General features: G+C 34.9%; 2 protein-coding genes across 2 annotated transcripts in view; one reads left to right on the top strand and one right to left on the bottom strand.

Moving 5' to 3' along the window:
* LOC133326774 (probable beta-hexosaminidase fdl) overlaps nucleotides 1-22,180 on the top strand; it is an 80,431-nt gene that overhangs the window by 13,119 nt on the left and 45,132 nt on the right. The gene's annotated exons all lie outside the window — the stretch shown is intronic.
* Nucleotides 1,003-4,922, bottom strand: LOC133326776 (nuclear factor NF-kappa-B p110 subunit-like). The gene is made up of 3 exons (XM_061535385.1): nucleotides 4,362-4,922; nucleotides 1,711-2,773; nucleotides 1,003-1,643 (listed from the first exon to the last, which is right to left on the bottom strand). Exons 1-3 carry the CDS (start codon nucleotides 4,920-4,922, stop codon nucleotides 1,003-1,005), a joined length of 2,265 nt encoding a protein of 754 aa, XP_061391369.1.

Raw genomic sequence — 22,180 nt, 5'->3', positions numbered from 1 at the left:
AATAAGATCCCAATAAAAAAAAAAAACACTAAAAAAGCTTAACCCATTCGAAAGCTATAACGAATTTACTATGATTGTTTTAGATAGATTATCATTTAAGCATGGATTTTTGAGTTCCTACATCTAGATCAGATCCGTATAGACTAATTTCAAACAGAAAACCTCGGGATAGTCCAAGTTTTTAAAGGTACAAATGTACCCGCTTATTGACCGTAGGGTTAACAAATTTTTCTATACAAAAAAATTGTTATCGATTATTTTTTTGTGGTCGATAACTGTTTTTGTATATTAAAAAAATTAACAACAATTGTGTCAAAAAAGGTTATCGATAATTTTTTTTATAAACAAAATAGTTATCTAAAGAAAAAAGTTATCGATAAATTTTGCTTTTGAAAAAAACAATGTTTTCGATAAATTTTTCTATAGATTATCGACAAAATTTTCTGTAATAAAATTGCTATCGAAATAGGTTTATCGATAATTTACTTTCTGTTAACAAAATTTGTATCGATATTTTTTCTGTTAAAAAAATTGTTATCGACATTTTTTTGTATAGAAAAAAGTTTATCGAAAAATGTTTCAAAAGAAAAATAGGTTATCGAAAAATATATCTATTGAAAAAACAAAACTAACAAAATTGAAGAACTTGTTATCGATAACTTTTTTTCTGTTGAAAAATTTGTTATCAAAAGATGTTTCAATAGAAATATTTATTATCGAAGTGATTTTACTTTAAAAAATATGTTATTGATAATTAATTTGTAATAAAAATGTGGTTAGCGAAATGTTTTTGTTAGGTTGTTATCGAAAAGATTTTCTTCTGAAAAAATTGTTATCGAATAATTTCCCTATATAATATGCATTTTTTCGTATACAAATTGTCATTATCGAAATGCTTTCAATAAAAAAATGTCTATCAAGAAAAAAATGTTATCGATATTTTTTTTTAGATGTGTTTATAATTTTCATTTACTCCTAATATGATTACAAATTGCCTTAAATTTAAAAATACAATGATGCCCTCATCTGTTCCGATATATCATCGATATCGGCCATCGTATAACCAGCATAATTTTTAATATTCAAATAATTCGGCACATATTTCTTTAGTAGCTGAAGAATGGACGTCGAATTGGTTTTCACCACCAAATGGGCCAGAGAATCACCACTGCCCAATACCTCAAAATGGGTCGTATCGATATTGTGCGCTGAACAAAATTTCAACATTGCCTCGAATAGTTCGTCCATCTGTTCTAATACTGCCAGATGCAAAACGGTATAACCCTGTCGGTTGTAGGTTGTCAACATTCGCGATAGCGAACTTTCCACAGTGGCATCGTATGCTGTATGGTTTTCTAGTACTTCTTGGATTTTCGATATACATTCGCGATAATGATAATCGATGGCCAAATGTAAGGGGGTACGACCGTTACAATCCTGTTCGTGCAGCGCCAAACCCATACCGATCAGCGGTTTTATACAATCCGATTTGTTATGGAAGCAGGCGTAGTGCAGCAGATTGTGTTGGAATTTGTTGCGAGCCTTCAGAATTAAATCGCTGTGCGATGTTGTTCGCCTGAGGTGGCGTAGGTTGAGTAATGTGGACTCGTTCATTATGGCGTCATGGAAAATAGTGTTGCCAACTGTAATTAAATGTAAAAGGAAATTCGTTAATGTGAGTGATTGCAGATAAGTTTTTTTTGTACCTACATTTCTTCGACAGATTGTTGAGCGGGAAACGTATATCGGCTGGAGGATTCCTTAGAACCACCTCAATAAGTCTCTTCATTATTTTCTCTTCGCTTATTTTCGACTTTTTCTCATTGTTGTTGTCATGCTTTGAAATTTCCGACATTGTCTCGTCTGTTTTTATTTTATCCCTTGAGATATTTGGATAGTCGTTAGTTGAAGATTCATTTTCCTCAGACCGTTCCAGAGATTGCACAATGGACTGCAGTAGTTCGTTAACGGACTCATCTGGATCATACACCACCTCATTATACATTCTTTCAAAATTGTCATTCAGATTCGTGAGAGGAGATGGTGAGCGATTTGGGATCTGCAAAAAACATAACGGCGGACCAAATAAACCATCCAATTGTGTCATGTTCTGCTCAAGTGGCATGACTTCTGTCACCTGCGCTTGACTTGTATGATAACTCCCTGATCCGCTTGGTAAGTCATCGACCGATGAGGCAGATTCGCTTCGTAAGTAATAGCCTGCGTTAGAAGATGCCATCAATTCTACAGGTGGTTCCAACATCATCGATGGGCCATTATATTCCGACTGTACTTCATCGACTAGACGTGGCCTTTTTCGGCGGACACCATCTATGTTTCTGCTGCCATCGTCCTCCTCTTTCAGATAGGTGAATGTGACGCATTGACTCTTAAAAGTACTGCGATTGACAGTAACTTCGATAAAGACATTGATCGAATCACCATCGAAATCAGGACCCGTATAGTCTGGCAAATTAAATGTAATGCTGGAATTGCAAAATATATTCCGTTGTCCAACCGGAATATAAACATCCCAGACGGCTATGCCCTGCTCATCGCGAAACATGTGCACCTCATAGCTGTAGCCAGACTGCAACTTGATCAGCAGTGTCACCTTCTTGCCGCCGCTTCGCACACTGCCATCAATGTTGCAGAGTCGATGTATTCTTAAGTCATCGGCGTGATAAATGTTATCGGAATAAATGGTCTCTTTGTAGAGGCGATATGTGTTTCCATCGTCGATACTTTCGAAGATGGTGAATCCCAGACATACCTGTTGGGAGGATCAAAGGAGAAATATTTATTTTTAATCGTATACTGAAAGTTGTTATCGAATATTGTTTTCTAAAAAAATTGCTATCAAAAATATTTTTTGATATATTTTTTTTTAAATTGTTATCGAAGAAACATATTTTTCAGTAATTTCATAGAGAAAAAACTGTTATCGAAAAAAAGATCCACAGAGTTGTTATCGAAAAAAAATTATAGAAAAACTTCTTTGAAAAAGCTGTTATCGATTATAATTTTTCTTAGAAAACATTTGTATCGAAAGATAGAACTGTCTATTATCGAATAAATTTTACTTAGAAATTTTTGTAATCGATAATTTTTTCCAATGAAAATTGTTATCGATATATATTGCCAATGATTAAAAGTTAAAAAGTTCCTATAAAAAATGTTATTGAAAGTATTTTTCCATAGAAAAAATTGTTATCGAATGATTATTTTTTATAGAAATTGTTGTTATCAAAGGTATTTTTCGATAAAAAAAATTGTTATCGATAAATATTTCCAAATAAAATGGGGTTATCGATACATTTTTAAATTTTTACAATAAACCTTTTGTTATCGAAAAAATGTTCCATACAAAAACTTTTTATCGGAAGATAATTATATTATTAATAATAATTTTCGATAAAAAATCTACATATCGAACATTTTTCTATAGAAAAAATTATTATCGAATAGTTACGTGTAGGAAATACGGTTATCGAAAGAATTTTTGTATTGAAAATGTTGTTATCAAAGATAAAATATCTTTCATAACAACATTAATCTTAGAATAAGTTGTTATCGATAATTTTGTATAGTGAAAAATGGGGCTAACGATAACTATTTCCGTTATCGATTTTTTATATATAAGTGTTTCTCGATAAATATTATGAAAATTTTTTGTATCGATTACATTTTCTGTAGAAAATATTTTTATCGAAAGATATTTTTATGAAAACATTTATTATCGATGAAATTTCCCTCGTGGAAAAATTTTATCGGACAATTCTTACGCCTAAAAAGTTGTTATCGATAAAAAGAAAATGTGTTTATCGAATAATCTCCCTGAAGAAATATTTATTATCGAAGAAATTCTACTTAGAAAAAGTTGTTATCGATAAGTTTTTTCTTAGAAAATGTTGTTATCGAAAATGTTCCTATAGAAATATTTGTTGCCGAAGATTTTTTTTCTTAGAAAAAGTTGTTATCGATATGTTTCTATGGAAAAGTGGTAGTCGATAAATTTTTCTAATGGAAAGTTGTTATCGAACAAATTTGCAGCAGATAACGATGTTATTGGAGGAATTGTCTATAGAAAATTTGCTATCGAATCAAATGTTCGATAGAAAAATTTGTTATCGAAAGATTTTTCTACAGAACAAATTGTTATCGAACAATTTTTGTACATAAAAAGTGTGTTATCGGTGATGTTAAAAAATAATTGCTATCGATCTTATGAAAAAATAAGAAATATTTTTCCTTGAAAATAGACTGTTATCGAAAAATTTTGTTTTTGCAAATCTTTTTTAACAAAATATTTTTCTAAACAAAACTTTTGTTTTTGTTATTTTTGTTGTCATCACACTTACATTTAAACGAGCACTTTTCTTTACACATTCCTTATCCCGCAAATCCAAGCCATCACCCTTCAATTGATCGAATGTCAAGGGCAGTCCCAATGCCGCATATTGTTGTTGTTTTCCCTTCCATGATTTTTCGAATTCTTCCGACTTCAGACGAACTATAACATAATCCTTTAGTTCCCAACAACGGGCTGTCGCATCGTTACAATCATCGGACATTTTTTCAAATACAAAATCATAGCTGACGTTGCGCCGACTCTTCGGCATCAGCAAATGGACCGATAGCCAATGATGGTCCCGTTCATCCATATTGTAGGCATGTAGCGAACACAAAACATAAAATTCCCGCTTTTTGCCGCTATCATCGAAATTACCATCGGCCGGTAATTTCAGATGGATGGTTGGATAGGTTTCGGCCGCGGAATAATTTTGTGGTGTTGTAGGTGTAGCCGGCACTTGACCCGTTATAAAGCCATGGGTGTTTTGTAATTCACTCGTGTAACGAAAATGGAAATTTTGTTTGGGTTGAACGAGAATGCGGAGGGAATTTGTCAAATAATTTTCCATTATAGAAATTAAAATTGGTGATGTTGTTGTTTTTTACTTTTATTGTGAGTCATTCGATCTACCGCACAGAACTGAATTTCTTCGATTGCTTCGAATGCGAATTTATATGTGCGGCGTACATGTGGATGTACGGGAATTGTCCGTAGTAATTTTGTTATCGAATTGGCAAAACGAAAAAAAAACAACAAACAAACAAAATATTGCGATAAGTGGGGACAGAGTTGCCATATTTTAATCTAGAAATTTTAAAAAAAAATTTAGATCAATGTTTTTATTTAAATATTTTGGTCTTCAAAATGGACCAACAAATTTGTTTTTAATAGGTTTTGGTCCCAACAACATAGCACACGATGTGGCAACTCTCCATGATGATGCATTATGGATCGACGATAATGTAAACATACAAACGAACATTCACACTCACACATCGGGCACTTCCCTAACTTATCACATTTAAGCGTTTATACTTTCTTGTATATATTTCTCTCCCACTCTCTCTCTCTGCTAGTTCATAGAAATTAAAGAGAACAAATTTATATATATATATATACATACATATACATCACGTTTTTATGAGTTAAAAAAATCATATTAATAGACCCTGAAAAAGAATTCTTTAAAAAAATCATATACACCCCACATTAATAGACCCTGAAAAAGAATTCTTTAAAAAAATCATATACACCCCACCTTAATAGACCCTGAAAAAGAATTCTTTAAAAAAATCATATACACCCCACCTTAATAGACCCTGAAAAAGAATTCTTTAAAAAAATCATATACACCCCACATTAATAGACCCTGAAAAAGAATTCTTTAAAAAATCCACGCCACATATAGGCCCCGAAAAAGAATTCTTTAAAAAATCCACGCCACATATAGGCCCCGAAAAAGAATTCTTTAAAAAATCCACGCCTCATATAGGCCCCTGAAAAAGAATTCTTTAAAAAATCCAAGACTCATATTGGCCCCTAAAAAAGAATTCTTTAAAAAATCCAAGCCTCATATAGGCCCCTGAAAAATAATTCTTTAAAAAATCCACACCTCATATAGGCCCCTGAAAAAATAATCTTTAAAAAATCCACGCCTCATATGGGCCCTGAAAAAATAATCTTTAAAAAATCCACGCCTCATATAGGCCCTGAAAAAGTATTCTTTAAAAAATCCACGCCTCATATAGGCCCTGAAAAAGTATTCTTTAAAAAATCCACGCCTCATATAGGCCCTGAAAAAGTATTCTTTGAAAAAATAATCTTTAAAAAACCCACGCCTCATATGGGCCCTAAAAAAATAATCTTTAAAAAAATCCACGCCTCATTACCACCTGTTATCCACCTGTTATCGAAAAAATACCAATAATTTTTTTATTCAATTTTCAATTTTTTTTCAATTTCAAAATTTTCTGTACAAGATTTTTCTTATTTTTTTTTTAATCTTCTTCTTCTTAATTTTTCTATTTATTTTATTCTATAAAGCACTTTTGTGTTATTGTTGTTGTTGTGTTTTTTTATTCAAACATAACCACTGGATTCCAATTTCAAGGCAGCATCATAGGTGGGCAGGCCCGTTTTATCGATTATTTTACTCATATCCAAACTGATGATGCCATTCTCATTGATGCAGTCCAAATCGATGGTAATGGATTTCGTTGAAGAGACAGAGGCGGAGGAGGAGGCTGCCGGCGAACTGTTGCTGCGTTGTCCTCCCGGTGATTCTCCCTGGGGATGATGATGATTGGGTGTCGTCGTCGTCAATTGATTACTGTGTTCATCAAGAATTTCCAATAGATTGTTGTTGTTGTTATTGTTGGTGCTGTCACCGATGACCATTGCCTGACGAGAAGTTGTCGGCAACTCGACGTCATCCCCACCATTGTTGGCATTAATATCAGCCACTGGCAGTAATTCAATATTCTCCTGGCCGCCGCCTCCACCGCCCTCCATTTGTCCGAGATTATTATTTTCGCTCTCATTATTCGGTGAATTCGCCGCATTTGTGATTTTGTCATGATTTTGGATTTTGGGTTTTCGCAATTTCCGTAATTTGGAATTTAAACAGGAACATTCATCCTCCTCCTCCTCGTCGTCGTCTTCTTCTTCAACATTGTGATCTTCATTGGCATTTAAGCGATCGTGATTTTGCTCCCCCTTCACCACCATCTTAGCCGTACTACCCTCTTCTTCGGTCTCCTTCACATTGACTTCTTCGACATCCTCGTTGTCATCTTCATCTTCGGGAGCTATCACACCCCCACACCCACCCACATTATCTAAATCACTTTCCATGGAGATGGATAGATTCGATTCGTAACGGAATTTGCCGCACAACGGACAACCACGACGATAATAATTTTGTTGTTGTTTCAAATAGCGGCTACCAAAAGTTTCGGGAGGTGGGGTATTCGTTTTGGCCGCAGCACCACCAGCACCACCCACTTGCAGCTGTTGTTGTTGCTGTTTCGCCACTACCAAGGTGGGTGAACTTGTGGCCACAGCGGCTCTTGTATCCCCGCTGCTGCCGCCACTTGTGCCGGCCATAGGATTGGATCTGGCTGCCAAGGCAGCCGCTGCGGCATTCCACATATTCTCAACCTCGGCCCTTTGCAGGGAACAACATGACTGGGCCTGCAGTACTTTTTTCATATTGAAATTTGACAAATTCGCTGCGGCAAATTGACGCTGTTGCCGTTGTTGCTTGCCACGTAAAAATGTTGCCCCGCTCGATGTGGTGCCGGCGGTGGCGGTCATGGCCATGTCTCCTCGATTACCATTACAATCGCTGGCAGTATCGCTGAGCGGTAAACCACTGCCGATCCCCCTTACATTCAACGAAGACGAAGTAGCTGCCAAGGAATTATTCGTGTCCGTGGATCCCATGGCCAAAGCGCCGGCGGTGGGAATTAGACTTGCGGTACGGGTGGCTGCCAAAATACAGCTGACATCCAGTGATGATCGATAGCCGGGCGGTGGAGAATTATTTTGGAATTGTTGCATTAACAATTGTTGTTGTTGTTGCTGCTGCAGCAGAAGCTGTTGTTGTTGCTGTTCGTGCATTGCCACAACAGCATCATAGGAGGGTGGTGGTTCATGGTGCAGGGCTGGAATAGTGGCTAGGCCATCCATAGAATCGCCCACAAAAAGGCCGGAGGTTTCATAACACTGCAACGAAAGAGAGAGAGAGAAACTGGGAATGAGTGAAAAGAGAAAACAACAGATTTATTTTGAAACTAAGCCTAAAAGTATGCAGCAGAGACTGATCTTAAAGATGAGGCGTGTTTTTTTTAGATTTTTTAAAGAATATTTTCTCAAGGGCCTATATGAGGCGTGGATTTTTTAAAGAATATTTTTTTCAAGGGCCTATATGAGGCGTGAATTTTTTAAAGAATATTTTTTCAAGAGCCTATATTCGGCGTGGATTTTTTAAAGAATATTTTTTCAAGAGCCTATATCCGGCGTGGATTTTTTAAAGAATATTTCCTTCAGGGTCTATATGAGGCGTGGATTTTTTAAAGAATATTTTCTTCAGGGTCTATATCAGGCGTGGATTTTTTAAAGAATATTTTCTTCAGGGTCTATATGAGGCGTGGATTTTTTAAAGAATATTTTTTCAAAAGCCTATATGAGGCGTGGAATTTTTAAAGAATATTTCCTTCAGGGTCTTTAAGGAATATTTTTTTCAAGGGCCTAAAGAATATTTCCTTCAGGGTCTTTAAGGAAAATTTTTTTCAAGGGCCTATATGAGGCGTGGATTTTATAAAGAATATTTTTTTCAAAGGGCCTAAATAAGGTGTGGATTTTTTAAAGAATATTTTTTCAAGGGCCTATATGAGGCGTGGATTTTTAAAGAATATTTCCTTCAGGGTCTCTATGAGGCGTGGATTTTTTAAAGAATATTTTTTTCAGGGTCTATATGAGGCGTGGATTTTTTAAAGAATATTTTCTTCAGGGTCTATATGAGGCGTGGATTTTTTAAAGAATATTTTCTTCAGGGTCTATATGAGGCGTGGATTTTTTAAAGAATATTTTCTTCAGGGTCTATATGAGGCGTGGATTTTTTAAAGAATATTTTCTTCAGGGTCTATATGAGGCGTGGATTTTTTAAAGAATATTTTCTTCAGGGTCTATATGAGGCGTGGATTTTTTAAAGAATATTTTCTTCAGGGTCTATATGAGGCGTGGATTTTTTAAAGAATATTTTCTTCAGGGTCTATATGAGGCGTGGATTTTTTAAAGAATATTTTCTTCAGGGTCTATATGAGGCGTGGATTTTTTAAAGAATATTTTCTTCAGGGTCTATATGAGGCGTGGATTTTTTAAAGAATATTTTTCAAGGGCCCATATTAGACGTGGATTTTTCAAAAAATATTTTTTCAAGGACCTATATGAGGCGTGGAGTTTTTAAAAAATATTTTTTCAAGGGCCTATATGAGGCCTGGATTTTTTAAAAAATATTTTTTCGAGTGCATATATGGGGCGTGCATTTTTTCCTTTCTCCATTTAAATTGCAAAAAAAAAAAAGAAAAAAACTTTTAAAGCATTGCCCTCTGTAGACCACTTGTTTTCCTTACATTTTTTTCTCCATTTTTTTTTGTTTCTGTCCTTTTTCTCTATTTTACTGCCACCTTAATTGTGCTATGGTGTCGAGGATGGAGGAAGGATAGTGTCGTGTTGAACTCAAGCGACAATTTAACCTTTTTCAAATTGCAATCATAAGTGATTCCGTTTTTTTTTTGTTTTTTGTTGGCCAAATGTTACCACGATTTTTTTTTTGAGGGGTGGAAAATCGTAGTGAAAATGTTTCACAGTTTTTCTCCCTCTTGACTTCTATTGTGTGATTTCACTGACTGACATTTTTAAGGTTCATAAAACTTCATTATGTTGCGATGTGACACAAACATTTGACTAAATAAATTAATTTATATCCTGATGCTCTTATTTTTCTTAGTAGTTGCAATTGAATTGATTGTGCATGGCACAGAGAGAAAAAGAGAGAGAGAGAGAGCGCATTGGGAGGGAAAAGTCACATATAGCTAATAAATTAATCCCAATTAATTTATCTTTAATTAAATTGTCTTTTCTTTTGTGTCATTTCAGGTATGCCCAAGGAATCTTTTTAAGGCGAGGTAAAAATAATCTCTGAAATTTTTAGATTTTAAGGTTGGGTGGTAAGAAAAACTATGGAATTACTTTTATAGACCATCTAGAGGGATCTTGAGTGGCGCACATTTTTAAAAATATTTTTAAAAACCCACCCCACTTAAAATGCTTTGAAACCCCAATTCCTCCAATTTGTTCTTCTATCATAGGTTTTGGAAGCCTGTCATATATCATCGCTTAGAAACAACGCCACCTTAAATTGTGTGCAATGGTTGGGGTCTTTGCTTATCTAAGGCTAATATTTTCCTCTAGGTGCCACTATCTCCTGCCATTCTAATTTTATATAGAATTTTATAGAAAATATTTTATATAACCCTTGAAAAAAAATATTTTTTAATAAATCCACGCCTCATATAACCCTTGAAGAAATATTCTTTAATAAATCCACGCCTTATATAACCCTTGAAGAAATATTCTTTAATAAATCCACGCCTTATATAACCCTTGAAGAAATATTCTTTAATAAATCCACGCCTTATATAACCCTTGAAGAAATATTCTTTAATAAATCCACGCCTTATATAACCCTTGAAGAAATATTCTTTAATAAATACACGCTTTGTCTGGCCCTTGAAAAAAAAATTAATAAATCCTCGTCTTCTTCCTGAAGCCTCAACCTGGGTTTGCTGTAGCCTGTCATAGGTTTTGCAGCCTGCCATCTACCTTTGCCTAGAAACAACGCCAGCTTGGAATTTTTGAAATGGTTGGAGTCTTTGCATATTCGGTGTTGCCATTCTTCAATTATTTTTAAATTCGATAAAATAGCAATGCATACTTTTAGGCTTTGGATATTCATATTCAACTATTATCTAGTAAATAATTTTGATTTTTTCTTATTAATTATTTCTAATAACCATTTCTTCGCCGTACTTCGTACTCACCTGTTCCACACTATAAATCTCCATATTCGGATCATTTTCCAACCATTGTCGTTGCTGGCGATAGGCAGCCTCGGTACGTTTCTTTATGTTGCGATGACAACAATAGCAAACGACACACAAAATGGTCGTTATCAATGTTAACATGGCACTGCAAAAACAAAAAACAGAGGACGATAAGAAGAGGGGAAATTCGAAAAAGAAAATTATTTTTTTTTTCATTTCTGATGGAAAACTACCAAAAGTGAGACAGACAAGTGGAAAACAATCAATAGGACAATTGTCACAATACAACAACAATAAAAAATAGAAAAAAAACAAATATTGAAAACAGGTAGGAAAAAAAATGTCAAAGCTAGTATGTCGGAATATTACAACTTAAGGATAATCAGGACAATTGTTTATCGATTTTTTGTGTTATTATTATTGCTGACTAACAATTTCTTGTCATTATTTATTTGAATAATTATTAGTTTTTTAATGACATGCAATGACAATAAAAGATTCTTATATCTGCAGTTAAAAAATTATAGGTTCCGTATCAGAGCCGTATGTCTTTTGTAATGAAAAACTATTCCTAAAAAAGACAAAGCCTAAAATCATATTCTTATCGGATCCTGTTGTGGCTTCCTTATGTTTCCCAGTAATGATAGATGGCAGCCCCAAACCCCCTAGAACAGTCTACAGCAAACTCATCATAACGAAGAGCAACAGGAGAAAATAATAAGCTTCTAAGAAGAGTTGCGCCATCCAAAGGAAATTGGCAACACCAATTATGCAAGGACTCCAACCACTGCTCAAATTCCAATGTGACGTTGTTTCTAGGCATCGATAGATGGCAGGCTGAAAAACCTTTGGCAGGCTAATGCAAGCCAATTTTTTCTAAGCCTAAAAATGGCGTGGGGTTTTTACACAAAATAGGAATGACAGGATAAAGCGCCAACCAGAGTAAAATAGTCATGTCAAATGCGCCATCCAGAGGAAAATGGCAATACCAGCACTTCAATTATTGCACAAATTCCAAGGAGACGTTGTTTCTAGGCATCGATAGATGGCAGACTCTAAAAACTATGGCAGGCTGAAGCAAGCCAATACCTGAGGCTACAGAAAGAAGATGTGGTTTTCTTTTAAATAATTTATTTTATTAATTCGATAAGTTAAAGCTTCTGAAATGCACAAATAGCAATGCCAAAGCCTTTTAAAGAGCCATACAGAGGAAAGTGGTAACCTGAGGCTACAGAAAGGAGATGTGGATTTCTTTTAAATAATTTATTTTACTAAGTCGATGAGTTAAAGCCTCTGAAATGCACAAATAGCAATGTCAAAGCCTTTTAAAGAGCCATCCAGAGGAAAGTGGTAACACCAATTAGGCAAAGACTCCAACCACTGCACAATTGCCAAGGTAGGATTGTTTCTAGGTAACAAAAGATGACAGGTCGCAAAACCTATGACAGGCTAAGTCAAATTAATATCTGAGACTACAGGAAGGAGACTCGATTTTTTTTAAATATATATTTTAATAAGTCGCTAATTGGTGTTGGTTTTTACTCTCTTTAAAGCCTCTGAAATGCACAAAATAGAAATAACTGGGTATAGCGCCATCCAGAGGAAAATATAGCAATAAGCAAGGACCTCAACCACTACACAAAATGTCCCATTGTTTCTTCGCAAAGCCCCAAAACCTAGAATAGGCTACATCAGACTAATCATCTAATCTTAGGAATGACAGGATATAGCGCCACCCAGAGGAAAGTGGCAATGCCAAATAAGCAAGAACCTCAACCACTTTACAAAATTCAATGGGACATTGTTTCTTGTCAACGATAGATGGCAGTCATAAAACCTAGAATAGGTTTCAGCAGACCAATCATCTACTTAGTTCGAACAAAAACAATACAAAAAATCTAATCGAGTGATATGGCAAGGCTATGTGGAAGCTATACACGCTGTAGAATTAACAGGTTTTAATAAACAAAGAATTTTAACGATACTTAAGTTTGACAGAAATCCAGTTTTGAAATTATGCTCAGAATTGCGATATGCTGTAAGATATCGGTCGATGAAAAGTAATTCTTTAATCTGGCGACGTTTCGATAATGCTTTGAGCATAAAGTGAGGGTATTAAAGAAAGGGTATTGATGAAATAAAACCATCCCTCACACTCACATTTGTATCTATATAGGTATGTGTGTTTAAAATTCTCGAACGATGGCTAATATGTAAATTACTCTTAACGTGTTCATTCATATGCAGATTTTTTTTCTGTAACATTTCGTGTTTTTAAGTCATTAATCCGCTATTTTGTTGTAAAGGTCAATTCTCATTTTTTGTATGTGTTTTTAAACACTCCAAGGGGAAAAGTCTAAAGTCATGACATAAATAGATTTACCAAATGTTATTCGCTAGATATAATGTCCTTTCTTAAAAATAAGCCCAGGAATGTGAAAATCTACAAAATTTGAAGTATTTAGTCTGTTGTTTCCACAATGCTGTGAATATGAAGTAAAATTATGGAAAATACACCTTCAAAAGGTCATCTTTCAATAGAAATGTCCAGCTAGAATATCTTCTATTTCTGAATTTTTTGTATAGACCCGGACATCCTTCATATTAGAGTAGTTAATAGACTCTCAGTGTAGGCGGGTTATTGCAAAGATTTTCTGACTCTTTCTTTTTTTGTAGAATAAAGTTCCTCATCCTTTGGGTCTGCCATCTATCATTTCCTAGAAACAAAGCCACATTGAATTTTGTGTAGTCGGGGTTGGAATCTTTGCTTATTTACTGTTTTTAGAATTTTTTAATTTTTAGAATGCCAGAAAGCTTCACATGCATTTCGGAGGCTTTGAAAAAATATTCTTTAAAATGCACATCTCTTATAGGAAGCATAGTGCACGGAATCATATTGCTTCTTGTAGTCTTCGAGCTTGATTTGCTGTAGCTTGTTCTGGGGGTAATGGAGTTTGCCATCTATTGTTGCCTAGAAACAATGCCTTATTGAATTTTGTGGAGTCGGGGTTGGGGTCCTTGCTTATCCAGTGTTACCACTGGACGTCGCTATCTCGTGTCATTTCTATCTAATATTATCCTCCAGTGTTGTTGGATACTGAGGTTGGCTTTTTTAGAATGCATGAGGGCTTCGCACGCATTTCAGAGGCTTTAAACAATTTTTTTTTTAAATCATGACTTCTATTTAAAAAAAAAATATATTAAAAAGTTCTGAGGACTTCAGATGCATATCCGATGTTTAACAAATATTCTTTAAGTGGCTTTAAAAAAATGTTAATTAAAAATTCCGCATCCCTTATAAGCTTTGAAAAAATACACACTTCCACATTAATCCTTCTTTTAGTGTCGTTATGATTGCGACTGCTGTAGCCTGTCCCAGGCGAGGGCGCTGCCACCTTTCGTAGCCTAGAAACAATGTTACCTTGAATTTTTTGAAATGGTTGGGGTCTCTGCTTTTTTAGTGTCGCCGTTTTCCTCTGGATGGCGCTATCACCTATCGGTTTTGCTTTGCATTATATTATCATTATAAAAGGTTGTTTGTAAAAAATACCATGTCATTTGGGGAAAAATGTTTTAAAAAATTTATTTTGAAAATTCAAGTTCTTAAGTGACTTTGAAAATTTTGTATGTAAAATATACGCAGCTCTTAGAAGCTTCGAAAAAATCCACGCCTCTTATTATTTTCCTGTTGCTCGCAATGGAAGCATAGGAGTTACATATTAGTTCTTGTGTTAGTTTTATCATGATTGTTGTGCTGTAGCCTGTCCTAGGTAAGGGGATTGCCACCTATCGGAGCCTAGAAAAAATGGCTAGTTGAATTTTGTGCAGTTTCCCCACGCTCGGATCATTTCTAATTTAGTGTTGCCATTTTCTTCTAGATGCCGTTATATCTGGCCTCTTTTTTATGAATATTCAGACGAATTTTTGGACCATTTCGAATGTAGTGTTTCCATTTTCTACTAGGTGGCGTTATCTCCTTCCTCTTTTTTTTATAAATATTCCAAAGAATACTTGGACAGAATTTGTTCTACCTCTGCTGGTAATTGAACCCTAGAGCCATTGTATTGTATTCTGGCCTCTTATTTATTTGGGCACAATTTTTATACCCTTCACCATACTTTGGTACAGGGTATTATGTCTGTAGTACATATGTTTGTAACAGGCAAAAGGAAACGAGATAGATCCATGGTTCGGTTTAGATTTAGATATAGCTCCCATATATATTTTCGTCCGATTTAAGGTAAATGGTGCGCCAAAGTTCCTAAATATCTTTCGATTTGCACGAAATTTGGCATAGCGTACTGTATTGAGTCTAGAATGATGTGTGCTAAGTTTCATGAAAATCGGTTCAGATTTAGATATAGCTCCCATATATATTTTCGTCCGATTTAAGGTAAAGGGTCATTTAGGGCCATTTTATTTTATTGCATTAATGCATAATTCAAACCTCTGTAGACGGAGTTATATTTCTCTACGACTTTCTAAAGGTTTTTTCTTCTATCCTTGGGAGGGTTTATACAATTTTAAAATTTAACACGATTTTATTTACAAAAATCTTCTAATAGAACCTTCAATTTCACTAACTCCTTGGTTCCTTCCCATTCTAGTCCACTTCTCAAAATGAAAACCCATAAAAAATTTATTATGACCATTGTCGGCAAATGAAATCTCTGCATTGAAACAATGTTTAACCAATCCTTTTTCCCCTCCTATTTTTTTGTTGTTGTGGAACATAAATTGCCAAGCGCACCCTATCTCTAATCGGCACCGAGTGAATGTAAAATCGCAACAGAACATGAATAAACAAAATGTGATTTGATTTTTTGTTTTCAATTAATAAAAGAGAACACATCAATTCTTAACTTACCCTCCCAACAGGAGATTGACATTATTATTGATGCCATGCGAATAGCTGCCACTGCTGCTGCCCAGACCCGATCCACTGCTACCAGTTATAAGGGCAATGCCACCTCCTCCAACACCACTGCCGCCATTGGAACGTTGCTGATGGAAAATACCAAAACCACTGCCATAAAAGGTATTAACGGGTCGTTGTCTAGCCGATATTTCACTGTTGTGGTCCTCGTGGGATGTTGCGTTCGGATCTTCCCAATTATTCCCCTCGCCACCCTCATCCTCCTCCTCCTCATAGCTATTGTCATTCTCTTCTTCTACCTCTTCAGTACTGGAATGTGGCAATTTTGCTGCCCGATTATCGGTAACTGGAATTTTGTGATGCCTATGAGGCGACTCGAAACCATGATGATGATGATGTTGGACCTGCTCCTCCTTTGAAGTTTTTCTTGACGAGCTGCCGCTGGTGAAGGCCGGCAGTCGCCTGCTATATGGATTCATGGGTGTAGTGGTTATCTCGGGATGTTGATGAGTAGCTGGGGGAGAAGGAGGGGTAGGAGGAGGGATAGAAGCAACAGGATCATTATTTCCTCTCGCCACCTTTGAAGTTGTTGACCAGAGGTTCCTTACCACAAAGGATGCCGCTGATGATGGCGATGTTGCATTCGTTGTCATTCCATTATCCAATTGTTTCCAAGTTGTTGGTGTTGTTTTTGTTGCCGATTTATTGGTGGTGTTCGCAATACCAGGTTCGTATGCTGATGCCAAGGATGATTCCATTGCATTTTGTGGAGTACTGTTGCTGCTGCTGGTGGTGGTGGCGATACTGCTGCTGGCATTGTGATTATTGTTGTTGCGATTACGATTGTGGGCGCTTATGGCTGCCATTATGGCATAGCCTTTAAGGGACATGCTTTTCTTTTTTAGTCTCCTTTTTTTGGTTGTTATTTCTTTTTCTATGTTGTTGTTAAAAAATCTTGTTTGCTGTTGTTGTTTTTTTTATTATCTATAAACTATATTGTGTTTTGGTGATATGTTGTAGTTGTTTTTTTTTGCTAAGTGGGATTGTTATTTTATTTTACGATCCGATAAAAAAATCAATTAACTTCGTTTTGTTAACTACATCCTCAACTTTGTTTGCCAAGCTGTGATAGATTTGCGGGGTTTTTCCCACTTTTATTTTACACCACATCTTTGGTTTGTCATTAAAATTCATTTTTCTTTGCATACTTTGTGGCGTAATAGTTCATTTGCATTTTTTTGTCGTGGTGGTGCATACTTTTAGGTCAAGCCGTAAGGGCTAAAGCTGAAAGGATATTAAAAAATATTCTTTGAAAAAATCCACGCCTTATGGACCCTTGAAAATATATTCTTTGAAAAAATCCACGCCTTATGGACCCTTGAAAATATATTCTTTGAAAAAATCCACGCCTTATGGACCCTTGAAAATATATTCTTTGAAAAAATCCACGCTTTATGGACCCTTGAAAATATATTCTTTGAAAAAATCCACCCCTTATGGACCCTTGAAAATATATTCTTTGAAAAAATCCACGCCTTATGGACCCTTGAAAAAATATTCTGTGAAAAAAATCCACGCCTTATGGACCCTTGAAAATATATTCTTTGAAAAAATCCACGCCTTATGGACCCTTGAAAATATATTCTTTGAAAAAATTCACGCCTTATGGACCCTTGAAAATATATTCTTTGAAAAAATCCACGCCTTATGGACCCTTGAAAATATATTCTTTGAAAAAATCCACGCCTTATGGACCCTTGAATATATATTCTTTGAAAAAATCCACGCCTTGTTTAGGTCCTTGAAAAAATATTCTGTGAAAAAAATCCACGCCTTATGGACCCTTGAAAAAATATTCTGTGAAAAAAATCCACGCCTTATGGATCCTTGAAAAAATATTCTGTGAAAAAATCCACGCCTTATTGCCCCTTGAAAAAATATTCTTTGAAAAAATCCACGCCTTGTTTAGGTCCTTGAAAAAAATATTCTTTAAAAAATCCACTCCTTGTTTGAAAGCACCGCCACCTATCGTAGTCTAGAAACAACGTATCCCTATTTTTGTTTGTTATTCGGTCCTTGCTTATTTAGTGCTGCGTTGATGTCTTTACTTATGTAATGTTGCCATTTTTCTATGGGTGGTGCTATCTCCCGTATTTCATATTTTGTGTCCTCTTGTGTTCATATAGAGATTGTTTTTTTAGAATGCCGGGGGCTGTGGAAACATTTCAGAGGCTTAAAAAATATACCTTACCAACCACAACATTTAAGAGGCTTTGTCAAATTACATTAAAATATTTGCGATTCTTAGAAGATTTGATAGATTAGTGCTTCTTATTTTATTCTCCTGTTACTTTTCGTGGGAGTATAGGGCTTTTTGTAACCTTAAGGCTTTGTCTGCTGGAGCATGATTTAGGTTATGGAGGCTGCCATCTATCGTAGCCTAGAAACAACGCCACCTTGACTTTTATCTAGTGTTGTAATTTTCCATTGGGTGATGCTATTTCCTGTCTTCCCTAAGTGGATTCTTCTTTGTTGATGTTTTTGCCGATGTTGTTTTTTTTTTTAGAATGTCAGAAGACTTCGGCTAGATTTCAGAGGCTTCAAAAAAGTATTCTTAAAAAATCTTCCTTTTAAGTAGCTTTAGAAAAATTCAAAAAAAAAAATATATATATTATTCGTCTGCTGTAACCTATCCCAGGTGACGTTGCTTCTAGGCTACGATAGGTGGCAAATCCAACCTAGCGTAATCCAACCAAGAAACAACGTCATTTTTTATTTTTGCAGTGGTTTGGGTCCCTGCTTCTTATTTAGTGTTGCTACTTTCTTCTGGGTGGCGCTATCTCCTAACCATTGCCTTCTCATATTGACAATTTGATTTTCATTTGTCCTTTACCCTCAAAGGTAGAAAGTCCAATGACTTTCTAATTGTCCGCCATTAGATATATATTTTTTGAGTTAAATATTTGTTTCGTGTCAAACGACAACGTTAAACATTTGAAATTTTATTTTCGCTCTATCACCCAACTCACCTACGCTGCCCCCTAGGAGACTAGCATGACAATTAATTATAGTTTTTGTGTTTAGCCTTTTGGAAAACAGACACATGGTAGTAATCGAGTTAGTGGCAATTTATGTGAGTGGTAGTGGTATTTGGTTTTTTTTTTATCGACCAATCACATGTATTTGAAAAATATATTTTATTGAAATCGAAAAAAAATATCGGAATTTTTAGGCGTGGATTTTTTAGAGAATATTTTTTCAAGAACCCACCCAAGGCGTGGATTTTCTAAAGAATATTATTTCAAGAACCCACCCAAGGCGTGGATTTTTTAAAGAATTTTTCTTCAAGGGTCTACATAAGGCGTGTAGTTTATAAAAAATGTTTTTTTAGATCCGCAATTAGTGTAGGTTTTTAAAGAATATTTTTTTTCTTCTGTGTGGCTGTTGTTAATGAATAAATTTTAATAAATTTTTTTTCAAGAACCTTGCCTCTATTGCGATTTTTTTATAGAGTATAGTTTAAACACTAAACCTAAATATGAAATTTTAAAAAATATATACTTAAAAAACTATTATGGACCATCAATGAGTTTGGATTAAAAGAGTATTTTTAAGGTAAATTTTTATCACCATACTGTGGTGGTACAGGGTATTATGTCTTTGTGCATATGTTTGTAACAGGCAAAAGGAAACGAGATAGACCCATAGCTCCTTTTGAGAATATGAATAAAATCACTTTCTAAGTCGAATTATGCATGTCCGTCCGTCTGTCTGTCTGTCCATGTTAAATTGTAAACAAAGAAAAGGTCGCATTTATCATCTGAATTAGATGAAATTTGGCATAGGTCCAAGGACGAACCCTATTGAAATTGGGAAAAATCGGTTCAGATTTAGATATACCTCCCATGTATATTTTCGTCCGATTTAAGGTAAATGGTGTACTAAAGTCCCTATATATATTTTGATTTGCACGAAATTGTTCACAACGTACTGAATTGAGTCTAGAATGATGTGTGTTAAGTTTCCTGAAAATCGGTCCAGATTTATATATAGCTCCCATATATATTTTCATGCTATTTAAAGTGAATGGTGCACCAAAGTCCCTATATATGAAATTGTTCACAGCATACTGAATTAATGCTAGAATGATGTGTGCTAAGTTTCATGAAAATCGGTTCAGATTTAGATATAGCTCCCCTATATATATTTATGCGATTTAAAGTAAATGGTGCACCAAATTCCGAATATATTTTTCGATTTGCACGAAATTTGGCATAGCGTACTGAATTGAGTCTAGAATGATGTGTGCTAAGTTTCGTGAAGATCCGTTCAGATATAGATATAGCTTCCATATATATTTTCGTCCGATTTTACATAAATGGTGCACCAAAGTCCCTATATATCTTTCGATGTGCACGAATTTTGGTATAAGGTACTGAATTAAGTCTAGAATGATGTTGCTAAGCTTCGTGAAAAGATCCATAGCTAGGCCGATTGACACAACGTACTGAAGTAATACAAATTAGTCTCTGGCAAGTTTCCTTGAAATCGGTTCAGATATAGATATATAACAAAAACGCCACGTCTGTTAGGATACATATGTAGGATATACCCGAAGTGGTGAAGGGTATCATATAGTCGGCCCATACATTTTTAAGCGTGGATTTTTAAAGCATATTTTCCGATGGGGATTTTTTCCATATATTTTTGCAATCATGTATTTCATGGAATATAATTAAGACACATTTTATTAAGCCCAATTTTTTTTAAGATTTTATTTCAGTTGTCGAACACAGGCTATATTTTTTTTCTTGTTTAATTTTTTGTTTTATTTGTTGTGGTTAATTTTTAAAGCAAAATTTTTGTATTATTTTTCAACTTCTGTAGTGTTGGCGGGTTATTTGGGATACCATTTGTATTTTGTTTTTGCAAAATAGTTAGTTATTTTTTAACTTTTTTTAATATATTATATTTAATATATTATAAAATTTTTTTTCAAGCTTTCTACCAAAAAATATAACATACTTTTAGGGTGTGTTTTGTTTTTTAAATTGTATTGTAGCATACTTTTAAGCTGAACTTTTTAATTAAATTTTTTATTTAGTTTTTAGACACATTTTTTATTTTATTCTTAAGGCACATTTTTTGATTCGATATTTAGTTTCACTATTTTTTTTTCATATATTATGCAATGACTGCATTTTCAAGGTTTTTTTCTCACTAAAGTGGCCACTTTTTTCTGTTGTTTATTTGTTTTTTATATTATTTTGTTGTTGCTGATGAAGTCTCTTGGTTTGTTGTGTACCGACCATGAAATCACTGTTTCGATCCAAAACATTTTACTGACTAACTTCCAAATCCATACTAACTGCTGGTAGTGTTTTGTGTTCAAATCAAATTTAGAACTCGAACGTTCAGAACGAACGCATGCACGCACACACACACACACAGACAGAGAAACTTGGTCGGCGTCTAAGGACGATGACTGAATGAATGGTGGTAGTGATGATGATGATAGTGGTAGTCGTAGCTGCCACGGATAGTGGCGATGATGGTGATGGTTGGTTATTGTGTTGTGGTGGTGGTAGTGTTTCTTTATTTGTGGTAGCAGCACGTCAGTTAGTGTGGTGTGTTGGTAGTTCCATTCACTGGCTGTGTGTGTGTGTGCGCGCCTACATATTAGTAGTGGTAACAAGTTGTTGGCTATATTTAGGCTAAATTCAAGACCTGCGCCTAAAACTATACTCTAACACAAAAAACCAGTCAAACTACCGACAACTTCTCACAGTTACAACACCCAGTGTTGTTGTTGTCAGTGAAGCACTTCAGGTAATTGTTGTTCGCCATTAACGATCAATACTTGGTAACGAAATGGAAGCAAATACAAACACAGACCCGCACACACACACAAACACGTACAAAGGGAATTAATTATAATAACAATAATAATAACAAAAAACGAAATAAATATTGCAGGGCGCTCTAGAGGTCACCGGCAAAGGATAATAAATAATAATTGGAATGATTTCGTTTTTTCCATTGTCATTACAATAATGACAACAGCAGCAACAACAACACAACGAAATGTTACAACAAAACAACTAAATAATGTCGATTAAAAATGGGGAGGATTAAAAAAACAGGTTTTTTTTAAGGACCCAAACAAGGCGTGGATTTTTTAAAGAATATTTTTTCAAGGACCTAAACAAGGCGTGGATTTTTTTAATGAATATTTTTTCAAGGACCCACCACAAAAGGCGTGGATTTTTTAAAGAATATTTTTTCAAGGACCTAAACAAGGCTTGGATTTTTTTAAAGAATTTTTTTTCAAAAACGCACCAC

This window comes from Musca vetustissima, unplaced genomic scaffold, assembly GCF_032173495.1.
Source record: "Musca vetustissima isolate MV318-11 ecotype Yass unplaced genomic scaffold, APGP_CSIRO_Mvet_v1 utg2742, whole genome shotgun sequence".
Classification (NCBI taxonomy): domain Eukaryota; kingdom Metazoa; phylum Arthropoda; class Insecta; order Diptera; family Muscidae; genus Musca; species Musca vetustissima.
This window is presented reverse-complemented; position numbering and strand designations above follow the sequence as displayed.

Coding starts and splice junctions, on each gene's coding strand:
- LOC133326776 (XM_061535385.1), bottom strand. CDS start 4,922: ATGGAAAATTATTTGACAAATTCCCTCCGCATTCTCGTTCAACCCAAA. Junction 2,774..4,361: donor AGAAAAGTGCTCGTTTAAAT/GTAAGTGTGATG, acceptor TCCTCCCAACAG/GTATGTCTGGGATTCACCAT. Junction 1,644..1,710: donor CAACAATCTGTCGAAGAAAT/GTAGGTACAAAA, acceptor ATTTAATTACAG/TTGGCAACACTATTTTCCAT.